This window comes from Coenobita brevimanus, chromosome 6 (assembly GCF_032717465.1).
Source record: "Coenobita brevimanus isolate Jiangsu-jjx chromosome 6, ASM3271746v2, whole genome shotgun sequence".
Classification (NCBI taxonomy): Eukaryota; Metazoa; Arthropoda; class Malacostraca; order Decapoda; family Coenobitidae; genus Coenobita; species Coenobita brevimanus.
The window spans coordinates 6,972,493-6,986,015 of NC_136959.1; the positions used below are offsets into that span (position 1 = coordinate 6,972,493).

At 42.0% G+C, this 13,523-nt stretch overlaps 1 protein-coding gene across 1 annotated transcript in view; it reads left to right on the forward strand.

Annotated features, from left to right (window-relative positions):
• Nucleotides 1–5,537, forward strand: part of LOC145399635 (uncharacterized) — an 80,782-nt gene extending 75,245 nt beyond the window's left edge. Inside the window, exon 6 of the mRNA XM_080272178.1 lies at nucleotides 5,460–5,537. Within this exon, the coding sequence (XP_080128304.1) occupies nucleotides 5,460–5,537 (78 nt within the window). The remainder of the gene's footprint in view (nucleotides 1–5,459) is intronic.
• The last annotated feature ends 7,986 nt before the right edge of the window (nucleotides 5,538–13,523 follow it).

Genomic DNA, 13,523 nt, shown 5'->3' on the forward strand with positions numbered 1-13,523 from the left:
AGAATGCCGCAGGAACCTGTCGGGTTAAAAAAAAAAAAAAAAAAAAAAACATGTGTAAGCAAATTAAATAATTAAATATAAATGAAAGAAAAGCACTCGGGATTCGAATGTTAACCGACCGCAGTTGGCCCAGTCCAAGAATCTAACCATATCTTTATACCCTGAAGGTTTTATTTTGATAGCTCAAGCCGTTCATGAGATATAATGGTGCTAAAATCTGGCGATAAAAACTGGTTGACCTTTGACAGCCATTTTGGTGACCTTGGCCTTGACCCCGAGTGCCCATTTTCGAACTCGGCTAAGATTTTTGCCGTATCTTTATACCCTGAAGTTTCATGTCGATTTCTCAAGTAGCTCATAAGATATAATGGGAACACACACACACACGCGCGCACACACACACACACACACACACACACACACACACACACACACACACACACACACACACACACACACACACACGCACACACACACAGAGTTCCGTTACACAGTGACTCTGTATAGAATGATGCAGTGCTCCTTAGGTTAAATAGTATTAGGACACATCAACGGAGGATTGAGACCCCGTCAGACCAAAATATTATATGTTAAACATCAATTAGCTACGCAGAAACAATACTGTAACTCAGTTTTGGTCAATATGAATTCTGTTTCGATCCTCCGAAGCGAATCCAACTACATGTAACATAGGTTGTCATTCGCTCCTGTTCCTCATATCACTACAGTTTAATCAACTGTAGATATATGTAAATAATGCTGATACATCTACCCAGTACGACTGAACCATGTGATATCACTACCATTATACTGACAGTATCACGCAGTACATTCTAGAGATGCTTAGAATGTAATTCTTTATTCTCACACCTGTAACCAATGGAACTGAGCCTCTGTAACCAATCGGCATTCATAGGTTAATACTACGTCGTGTAGTAAGAGGATGCCAGATACCTTCAGATTTGTCAAGGGAATCATTAACTCAACTGTACATCATCCCTAGTACACTGAGAATACAAATACCCCAATGACTGTCACACACCCCTCTCACGTCTCCTTTGTGCAGGGGAACTATTACATTTCGTCCCAGTACTCTGACACTCGGCCCCCCTTCCAGGCCAAGCTGCAATTTTTCAGATCCATTCAGTCACTAGTTCTCCCTTATGGTTCAACATTTTGCCTCACATTTCATCATTCTTGGTGTATTCCTAGTTAAGACTTCCTTCGGTTCATCACACCTCTCCTTCGTGTTGATCCTTTCCTCCCTACTCGCCTCGCTTCTTCTCCTAGCCAACCCCTGCCATCCATCCATCCATCCATTATCCAATCCTACATTACCCCTTGAGGAGTGTAGGAGCCCGGGGCTAGGCAGTTGGTCTCGACATTTAAGATGAGAGTAATCAGCCTCACTCGTCCCTGAGTTTCATTACATGAGCAATTAACCCCATCCATCCCTTGGATATAAACCTTCACCGGCTTAATCCGATTAGAGAATAATAATTACCCACTAAACCACCAGGAGCCAAAATTTGGTTATATGGTTACCACCCAGCGTAGTAAATGGTTTCCTGGTGTACAGGAAACCATTTTGCTTGTCACTCAATGCAGAGTCACCCACAGGCAGAAAGAAGAAAGAATGATGGAAAGAAAGACAGAAGAGGGAGTGTAAAGTTATCCGTAGGCAGAAGGACAAGGAAAGAATGAAGGAAAGGAAGACAAAAGAGGATGGAAGGAAAGAAGGATGGAGGAGAGGAAAGGGCAGACACTCGACAACAGCACTACATCGAGTGAGTGGATGGTGAGCGCCCCCACCTACCACCATACTTATATTAAACTTATCAATACTGCTTTCGTTCTGTATTCAGCAGCTCCATAAAATGACCTCTTCATCTAATCATGTTTTTCTTCACTAGCATTCTAGTATTTTTATTTTTCACCCCATTCATACCTCAGTTCTCTCTCTCTCTCTCTCTCTCTTAATATAGGGAATCATGTGAGAGAAGTGAGATATGGTGGTGTATGAGATTTTAATTACTGGATGGAGAGGTGGCCCAAGAACCAGAGGGTGAGAGACTTTAGTGAATTATACAGGCATGCAGAGGCGTACCTTGTCGTGAGAAGGGTCGTTCTTGAATGAAGAATAGAGGAGCATGGAGGACTTATGCCAAGAGTCCTCCATAAACGATGCGGTAAAAGGCAGAAGTCAGATTAATAGTCATAAGTACCCGGTACACACATATGACGGAAGAAATGTAGATAAACAGAGATAGACTGAGACACTGTCAGCACGACGCGTGGCCCCGGACATGGCTTGTGAATTTATGGTCGATAATTTCCTGCGTCGCTATAACTCTGGCTTGCTTGTTTCACGGAGACGCTTAATGTGTGAAACTGATTAGTGCAGGTCAGGTTGTGTGTGTGTGTGTGTGTGTGTGTGTGTGTGTCAGTGTTCATTACGCAGGGATTTTTGGTAAGGTTCATCTCCCGTAAATACACTTAAGCTCAGTGGAAATAAATATTTAAGGAGTCCACTAGTGAGTCCTAAAAATTGTGGCCACCCATCATCCGCTCAGTTGATGTAGCGCTGCCTTTAGGTGACTCTACAATGAGTGACAAGGCTATAGCTTCCTGGAACACAGAAGCCATTTACAACGCTGGGTGGTAACCATATAATCAAATAACGGGGTGATGTGGAGACTGCTATGGTGCCCCTGTTAACTGGGTGGAGAATAGCAAAAGCAGCGTCCATCCAGGAACCAAGCCTCCACCCTCTTCCCCGTGCCTCGCTGTGGTAAGGCGCTGTCCACCACTCGGAAACATCGATTCACGGCACGGAACAGCCCTACAGAGGAGATTGATTACCTGCGGTTGATAGGGCCGCTCAATCAAACAAACTAAGGTTCCTCTACTACTACTACTACTGCTACAATGGAAATATTTATTACTTCGGCCCACAAAAGTTGAAGGTTTTATATTCACCCCTGTTTAAGAAATATATCAAAGTTACTGATGGATTTTAGTGAAATTTTATGGACATATGGGCCACTGATCAAGGAATAAAGTTAATTAAATTCTGGTGTTGATATGAGCGAGTCCTGGTCGAAGATTTTTTTTTTTTTTTTTTTAAGATTTCAATAGGTAGTTGATGGGGTTCTATGAAATTATGTGGATATGGGGGTCATGGGCAAGGAAGAGTTTATTAAGTTTTGGTGGTGGCTGAGTTGTCTGGTGTAGGTGTTGGTGGAGGTATGCGTTCTCTTGAGTGATGTGTACTTCTTTTAGGTATGTGATCATTCAGAATGAGAATAAAAATGCAATCTGTATTATTTTCATTTTGAATATTATTACTTAGGAGACACGACAGATCATTTTCAAATAAAAATTCATATATCAGCAAAGGGTATAAACGCAAGCACACATACACACACACACACACACACACACACACACACACACACACACACACACACACATACATACATATATATATATATATATATATATATATATATATATATATATATATATATGTATACTATATATATATATATATATATATATATATGACCTGTTTTTATCTCTGGACATCACCTGCTCACTGGTGCACGCAACTGCACGCAATATTGCCTGCACACGCACCTCCAGGGAAGGCATCATCATTATCTATTACCATCATTATAATCACCATTACCATTTTCCTCCTCCTCATCATCATCATTAACAAAATACCACTGCTTACACCACCATGATGTGAGCATCATCATAATCGCCATATTAATCATCATTATCACAAAATTATCCTTAAAATATTTACCATCACTGTCGCACCAGAAATATCACCCACATACCAAAAACAATGTCAGTAATACTGTGCGAATAAGCGTTGTCTGTTTGTGTCTGTCCGCATTTAACACGCTAGGAGTTCGACGTGTACATCAAAAGATGGGGAATGACAAGCTGACAGTGATGGTGTAAATTATAATGGCATGGGGTCAGTTGCGAGCTCTCCAGGAACACTTTTGTGCCCGCTTTTTCGCCAGACATTGGGAACCCTCTACAGGCCATATTGCTGGATAGAATGAGCCGAAATATCGCCTGGGCATGCTCGTTATGTCAGAGCAGGTCCATGTCAAGTTTGGTGTCAATGCGTGTCGTTGGGACAAGTGATTAGCATTAGAACAGGATAATTATCACCACTGAAATCGTGAAAGCTGGAGTTGTAAATATAATACAGTACTATCATTAAAGCCTCACCGCAACCATGTCCATCACTTAGGTCATATAATTTCCACAAGTTTAACTGATTCTGAGAAAAACATCAAATGCCACTAGATAAGGATTTACAGCACCCATGAGTTGTCAGTGCTGCAGTAATTTATCTAAATCATTCACTCCGTCTCTTACCCTTTGAGTACAATTTCCACATCCGTTTCTTCCCTGCTGTACCCTTTCAAGCATTTCATCCTCCAAACTTCCATCCTTACTCATCACACTACCCAAGTACTTAAATGCACTCACATTTTCCTTTTCTTCATCATTCAGCCTCACTGTGCATTCAGTGACTTCATTTCTCTCGAAGACCATAACTTTACTCTTCCCTACATTGACCCTTAGATTCTGTTTCGTACACGGTCTTCCAAACTCATTCGCACAGCCTTGAAGTTCCCCTTCATCTTCACATACCAATACAAGTATCTCCTGCAAACAACAGAACAGGAAGTTTCCAAATGCTATCCTCTCTCATTAGTGCCGCTCCAACATCCACTGCCCTACCTTGTATATCTTCTGTAATCCCATCTATATACAGATTAAGCAACCATGGAGAGATGCTGATGCCAAATATTCTGTTCTGTACATTAAATCTCAGCCTTTTGACTGTAGTGTCGCCAAGGTTAACGCCTTTAATCCGATGAAGTCTTTTTGTAGTTCGTTATTTGTGTTCTATGGGTGATTTCATTTAACTCGGAATACACTTTTCGAATTGTGGCGGTTCGGGATAGCTTTCGTTGACCCCATCATTGCACTGTTTTTCCTGTAAGATGATTAAAATCGTCTGGAAAGTGCCATAACAAAATACGTCGTTACTCTGAAGGGATAAAAGAGAACAACAGCAGCAGCAGCAGCAGCAGAAGAAGAAGAGGAAGAAGAAGAAGAAAAAGAAGAAGGGTTTAAGTGTCTTCCTGAGTGCTAGCTCTAAAATCCTCGGCATAAACAATTTCTAACACATGTTAAGTTTTGTAAGTCGAAACAAAATCATTTGCATGATAATTCTGTAAAAAGTATGCATGAATTTTAATGGCTGATTTTGGAGAGAACACAAGAAGGCTGCGGATGCAAATGATCTCTTTTATTTTATGCTGATATCTGTCCAAGTAATATACATGTAAATTAGCTTAATTTAATTATCATAAGTGAGGGTAATGCAAGCTGTTTAAACTGTAAATCCTTCCCTCTTCCAGACCCCACCAAAGGTTCGTAATGCAAATGTACCTTCATTTGTTAGCGAGGACTCCGTGTTCCTGGGCCATAAAACCTGAGCGAGGAGATCCACAGTGTCAGCCACGCCGCCTCCACTCACCCACTCTAAATCTCCTCCTCTCGCAACACACGCCTTCCCCACCACACCAAGAGGTCTTTACCAACGCGTGTGATAAAGACTGCCGTCTCGGTCTTGCCAAGAGGGAGTTTCACCCAAAGCGACACTTGCCTGACCTACTTTCATACCCCGAGGTCAAGTATTGTAAACCCTGAATGGGTATATCCAACACAAAGCTTCCACAGGGCACAGCAGATGGATTGTCAGGCTTCACTGCTATCCCAATGATACTCTCGCACACGGACACCTTCAGTCTGCATCCTTTGCCTTAAAAGATTTATCTTTCTTCTCAGTACAGTGAATAGAATGTTGTCTCCTGAACGTCTTAACTCATTACAGCTGATTTTTAAAGTCCACGAAGTCAATCTCTCTCAAGTTAACTGAAAACACACGCTATGGTTTCAGTCTACTGCATAGAACCCTCTGGTTGGAGAATCCAGCAACCCAGAAGGTAAGAGTAAAAGCATCACTCATCAGCCATACCATGTTAAAGAAAACGGCTGCTAATCAAACACACACAAAACCACATCCAACTATTGTACAAATCAGCATCCCTTTATTTTCTCAATGCACTTTTTGGGCCCACTGTACGTTATTGAGCTCAATAAACTCACTGTCCATCTGTACTGTACATGACACCATACCCAGGATGGTTATGACAGTTCTAATTCTCTCACTTCATCCCCCAATACCTTCCTTTGCACCTAAGCCTGCAGATCTTTAAGGCTGTCTTGGTAGTGTTTTAGAGAGAGAGAGAGAGAGAGAGAGAGGTGGAAACTGTAAGAATGCAGTGAATATACTCCACTTGTGGCTCATCTAATATACTATAGCACTAGCCGTGTGTGTGTGTGTGTGTGTGTGTGTGTACAAAAGAATTCAGAAATCTTTTTTATGATTTTAACCCTACTTGGGGGATAGCTTGAGGGACGGCCAAGAAATTAAGCCTATTTAGTCAGAGGTCAAGGTCATAATATTAGGTCAAAGGCTGATATGGCAAGGTCAACTTAAACTTTTCCTTTTATCCGATTTAGACCAAACATGGTGAAATGTTGAGGATATGGCAAGAATGATCGGGTTCAATTTTGAGAATAATCAGTCAGATGTCAGGGTTAGAGGGCAAGGTCAAAGCCTTACTCGAGTGCCAGTGTATGAACAAAATAAGTAAGACAGTTTTTATCTCATTAGCATGTGGAGTCACATGGAGAGACAGACTAACAAATAAGGAAGTGAAGGAGCGTTGTGGTGTGGATGTGGATGTGATAGGAAGTGTTAGAAGAAACACACTGATGTGGTTTGGCCATGTGGAGAGGGTGGAGAGTGAGAGACTGGCGAGGAGAGTGTATGTGAGTGAGGTGGAGGGTGAGAGAGGGAGGGGAAGGCCAAGGATGAGACGAAAGAATGGAGTGGAGAGATATATGAGAGAGGGAGTTGTGAACTGGGAGCGGTGCAGTGGAACGGCGGGGAACAGGGCGACGTGGAGGCGATTTGTTTGTGGCCACCCCGTAAGGGATTGCGTCTGGCAATAGATAGATAGATAGATAGCATCAAACTTGGTGGAAGGGTTAAAGGTCGGACAAAGGGCTGACCAGATGTTTTTTAGAACACTTCAATGGTCAAGGTGACAATGGAAGGTCATTGAAAAAGTTTGTACTCGACTTAGATCAAACAATGTGGGAAAGTTCAAGGTAATTATAACAGTCAAACGTCAAGATCGCTGGGAAAGGTAAAAAAATTAAGATCACAGGATAGGATCAGCTCTTACAATTTCTGATTTGGATCAATCTTGGTGGAGGGGTGAAGGGTCAGGCAAGAAAGAAGTAAATTTTGAGAGCATTCGGTCAAAGTCAAATGTTCGGGTTTAAGACAGATTGATAGACGCGGGTGTTGTGCTAAGTGCCCCCCCCCCCCTTGTTTTTTCTTTATGTTGTTTTTGCCACTCTTGTTGTTGTTGGCAGCATGAAGTCAAAAACCATCTAGGTACTGAGATATATTCGAAACTGCAAAATATCTACAGGGAAATTTAGACGTTACAACTTTTCAAACTTGAAGGTACTTTCGTTGACTACCATTATTGTTGTTGTTGTTGTTGATACTGTGTTCTGAGGCTCATCTCGACGTGAATCCTGTTGGCTTTAAGGTAAAGTTGCCTTTCTCTTACAGTCCCCCTTCCTCCCCTCGGGGGATGAGGAGGTAGCTGAGGGGCGTCTGTATATCTAGGTACTGTACATACCTTCACTACCCAATCATATCAGTGGGAACAACGATGGCTAGTGGTCTGCATTGCTGCCAGTTGTAATACAGATTGTGTTTTCCATAAAAGTCAGGTATTTTTCCTCTATATATGTTGTGCTTGAGCTGGAGTGTGTTGCGGGAGGGAAGGGGAGACACGGAAGGAATGCATGCTGGACAGAGAGGAGTGTGTGAGATGAACTGGTACTGTGATGGAAGGTGGGCAAGGCGGAGGTTGTTGGCAGTACATGCTGAGAACAGGGCTTGTTGGTTAGCCAGTAAAAGTGTAAAGAACATTTGGATTGTGGCATAAGGTTTTCTCCAACAAGAATTATAACTAGAAGGAAGAAAAACAAGTAAATCCACTCTTATACCACACTTTGGAAGTAATAGTAACTGTGTGTGTGTGTGTGTGTGTGTGTGTGTGTGTGTGTGTGTGTGTGTGTGTGTGTGTGTGTGTGTGTGTGTGTGTATGTTTATTAAATTGCTACGAGATGTCTTCAGTGCTAAATAATGGATATATGAAATATTCGGTGATCGCCTACACCATACGTGCAGTTGGAGTGATGTCATTTTTGGTGGAAATTACATGGCATTGTCGTCCCCGCCCAGTACGTCTACTTTGAAGACTCTCAGAGAGAAATACATTTTACTTGTAATTTAACCAGACGTGTGAGATATCGTGTACCGGATTTATTTTCACAATGCAGAAATATACTTTCCGTGCAGACCCCGACGAATAGCCTACACGTAGTGGCTCTGTGCTCCCTGGATGGGGTGAAGCTGATGCTGAGTCCACCTGGAAGCTTAACTTCGTATTCCTAAACCTCGCCTTAGGGAAGGATCCTGTTCTGATATAAGTGAGACGTTGTCTACCACGGGGAAGCGTCGGTTGCCTGAACAGTGTATGTACCGTACTTTGCAATTAGGACAGTCCCACAGAAGCAGTTTTGTTATTAATTTGGTTGACTGATCTGCTGGGCCAGACTGACAGGGGCTAAGCAACAACTTTCCATGCAGGTCACCCTCACTGCATTCGATATTTCTGTATGTGTGTGTACCATAGGGGTATTTGCCTTCTTAGTGTGACTGGTAAAATATATGGTAGAATACTCTTTGATAGGGTTAGGCATATGACAGAGGAGCTAGTTGGAGAAGAACAAGGGGGATTTAGGAAGGGAAAAGGGTGTGTAGATCAGATATTTGTTCTAAGATGTTTAGTGGAGAAGTATCTAAAGAAGGGAAGGAAAGTGTATGCTGCCTTCATGGACTTGGAGAAAGCTTATGACAGAATAGATAGGCAAGGTATGTGGAAGGTATTAAGAATATATGTAGTGGAGGGGAAACTGTTGAGTGAAGTGAAGATTATGTACGAGGGAGCTAGGGCTACGGTGCGAGTGGATGGTGAGCTGAGTGAGTTCTTTGATCTCAATGTGGGACTGAAACAGGGGTGTGTGATGTCTCCATGGCTGTTTAATATATATATATATATATATATATATATATATATATATATATATATATATATATATATATATATATATATGGGGTTGTAAAGGAGGTGCAAGGTAGGGCAGTGGATGTGGGGGTGGCCCTAATGAATGAGGGTGATATTTGGAAGCTTCCGGTGTTGCTGTTTGCTGATGATACAGTATTGTTGAGTGAAGATGAATGAGAGTTGCAAGGTTTGGTGAATGAATTTGGGACAGTGTGTAGGAGGAGGAAGCTGAAAGTTAATGTAAACAAAAGTAAAGTTATGGTGTTTGAGAGGAATGAAGTCACAGAGTGTGCAGTGAGGTTGGATGGTGAGGATACGGAGAATGTGAGTGCATTCAGGTACTTGGGTAGTGTGATGAGTAAGGATGGAACTTTGAGGGATGAAGTACGTGAAAGGGTACAGCAGGGAAGAAAGGTTGTTGGTACACTGAAAGCAGTGCTGAGAAATAGGGAGGTGAGTATGGAAGTTAAGAAGTCACTGCATGATGGTATTGTGATCCCTACCCTGACGTATGGAAGAGAGGCGTGGACCTTGCAAGAGGGGAACAAGTCAAGAGTGAGAGCAGTGGAAATGAGTTACTTGAGAGGAGCATGTGGAGTGACGTGGAGGGACAGGTTGACGAATGAAGAAGTGAAGGAACGTTGTGGGGTAGATGTGGATGTGGTTGAAAAGATTAGGAGAAATACACTGAGGTGGTTTGGACATGTGGAGAGAATGGAGAATGAAAGACTGACTAAGAGGGTGTCTGTAGGTGAGGTGGAGGGAGGGAGAGGGAGGGGTAGACCGAGGATGAGGTGGAGGGATGGAGTTGAGAGGTATATGAGGGAGGGGGGGGTGAGTTGGGGGGAGGGTAGTCAAATGGTGGGTGACAGAGTGATTTGGAGGCGTTTTGTCTGCGGCCACCCTTTGCGGGATTAGGGCGTCGGGCTATAGATAGATAGATAGATAGTGTGTACTATGCAGGAGAGATATAGTGTTATTTCTATCACTATTAGATAAATACGTCTTAACCCAGGTATTTGTAGCCAGGACATTTGTCATCTTTGATTTCTGCTACAATGCAGATGACAGCCATGATCTATATTTTCTTATTTTAGAAGTGCTTGAAAGAGGATAAGATGGTGACGATGATGATGATGACGATGATGATGATGATGATGACTGTACATCTTTATGACAAATTTGAAATAAACTCAGTCCATTTCGCCTCAACAGTAGTTCGTGTGACGGTTCATAAATAAGAGAACCTGATGGGCGTGTGTGAGATCAACAGAGCGAGATCAGTACACGGCTGTTAACATGGAAATGATGCTACCTGGCTGGTCTGTCTATCTATCTATTGTCAGACACCTTAATCCCTAAGGGGTGGCCACAAACAAATCGCCTCCCTGTCGCTCTGTCCACCGCCATTTCATTGTCCTGCTCCCAGCTCACACACCCGACTCCCATGTACCTGGCTGGTGCACACGCATTACCTGCCTGGTTGAACCTTCCGGAGAAACTGGCATACTGCACCTCTCTCTCTCTCTCTCTCTCTCTCTCTCTCTCTCTCCAGACTCATTTCCCTTTGGTTTCACGTTACATTCGTCCCCGCGTTTCAAGCCAGCCTATTTCCCCCTGATCGACCAGTAGATTCATTGTCTTTGGTTCACTTCAGCAGCACTATTTTTTTATCTCATTGTTAGCTTTATCACTTTGACGCATTTAGGGGGTATCGAAATTCTCACCAGTCAGCAAGTATGGTTTTCTTTATAACTTTACTTTTATACACTATTCACTTACCTCACCTCCATTTCCATTCATGCGTAGTCTATCACTCGCCATTTATTCCACTGGTCTTTCTGTTCACATTCTTTCTTTACAGTGTGCGGTTTACCTATTTTCATTCATATTCCACTTAACACTGTCCACTTACCTCACTCCTCTCTTTATTCATATTATTTTTCAGTCCCGCTTACTTAGCCCATCCCAATCGCCACTCAGTTTATTTCTTCACAATATCCACCTACCTCACTCTCCTTCCCATTCATGATATTTGTTAGGACTTTTCACTCTCACTACTCCACGTTCTGTTCATAGTGTTTCTGACAATATCCATTTACTGAACCCACATTTCTTTATATCTGTCTATCTGTCTACCTATCAAGCAATCTAGTTCTGTATCTATCTATCTACTGTATCTATCTATAAACATTTTCCCTATTTCACTATTCTTCACGTTTGTCGCTCCAAACTCATTTTTTTTCCTGCCTCCCCAGAACGCCCTTTTCCCCGATTTTTTACTATTTGTCAATCTCTTATTCTAGTAATCTCGGAGAAGTTGAAGCACTGGAATAACTCATCTCAGACGATATTAATTATTCAGATATGAGCTATACAGTGTGTAGATGTCCGTGGCAATCTAATAAATTTCTTGGGCAAAATATGTTTCTCCACACCACCCACCTGTCTGTCATACATATCAATACCCTTCCTCCCTCACCTACAGTAACATCTCTCTCTTCCCTCCCTCACCTAACACCTCTCTCTTCTCCCTAACCTAACACCTCTCTTTTCTCTCTGTCACCTAACACCTCGCTCTTCCCTCCCTCACATGGCACCTCTCTCATCCCTCCCTCACCTAATACCTCTCTCTATCCTCCCTCACTCAACACCTCTCTCTTCCTTCCCCCAGCTAATACATCTGTCTTCCCTTTCTCACCTAATATCTCTCTCTTCCCCTTCGCCTAACATCTCTCCCTTCTCTCCTCATCTAACACTTCCATCTTTTCTCACTAACACCACTTCGCTTTTTTTCATCCCCAGTTTAGCACTAAGCTGTTCTTCTGCCTCTATCTCGCTCCCTAGATTCCTTTTCTTTCCACACACATACCATTCATCACATATTTCAATGTGAGTGGATGGCGAGCGCCCCCACCTACGACAATATATATCTATATCTATATCAATATCCATATCTATCTATCTATCTATCGGATATACATAGTATATATATAACATACATATATATTATATATATAAATACAATATATATTATATATATAAATACAATATATATATATATATATATATATATATATATATAAATATCTTATATATATATATATATATATATATATATATATATATATATATATATCAAAGTCTTTTAATCTGGAATGCAGGGGACATAGGGAGTTCCGGATTATATAAGATTACGGACTGGTGGAAAGGCCCTCTGAGCAGTCCCCTAAACACCTCCCAAACATTTAAAAAATAAATAAAATTACAGTAATACGATCTTTTTCCAACTCACTCGTTAAGTGTAGTGAAGTTGTAGATGTGTTGTAGGTGTATTCCAGGTAAATCCAAGGCATCAGTAGTGTTGCAATGCACATAAACCCTAGGGGCCATATTTACAATACTGTACCATACTACACCTCTGTATACAGTACAGTACAGTACAGTAGCAAGTAACTTATTTTATCTGGATTTACTTTATTCACTTTTCCTTTTCTTGGTGGGGTTATGGGAGCCATCACGAGTCACAATAAGCGAGAATTCCGTGAAAATTCCTGGCGTAAACCACACTGGGAAAGGTGCAATGGCAGACTACAAGCCTTGCTACATGAGGGACTTTGTGAGTGGTGGCGTGGGTACGAAAATAGACGGTAGGCTCAACCGTACTGTCATTTTTTCCCCCTGATAGCTCGGAGTATAAAGTCCTAACCATCAGGCTTTCCAAACCATCAGATTCCGACTTAAAGGAATTTGATTGTGTGTGAAGAGAAAAGTCGAAACACCTATTGCTGCACATTCCTGCGTGTCGTGGTTTCCGTCAATATCGCGCCGTCACATCGCGCTCGATCGCCAAAATTTTTGTTTGATATTTTTCTGACACTCCCGGGACTTACCTGAACCTAATGCGAAAAGAATTAGGTCGATAGCTATTACCATTCTCGTGAAAGAAACGAACAAACGCACAGACATACACATTTTGGTCTGGTTGAACAAAACCTATTGTAAAGGCAGCCACGGAGATGTATTGTTTCAAGGTGACACAAGTATGACTGTAAGTGAGAGGGATGGAACATGTGGACAAAAGTAGTATGCTATGTACAAAGGGTAGGACATGTGGGCAAGAGATGGGTTAGGGAAAAGGGAGAAAGGTATTTTGGTCTGTGTAATAGGCAGAGATGTGGAGGCAGAGGGAGAGGCAGC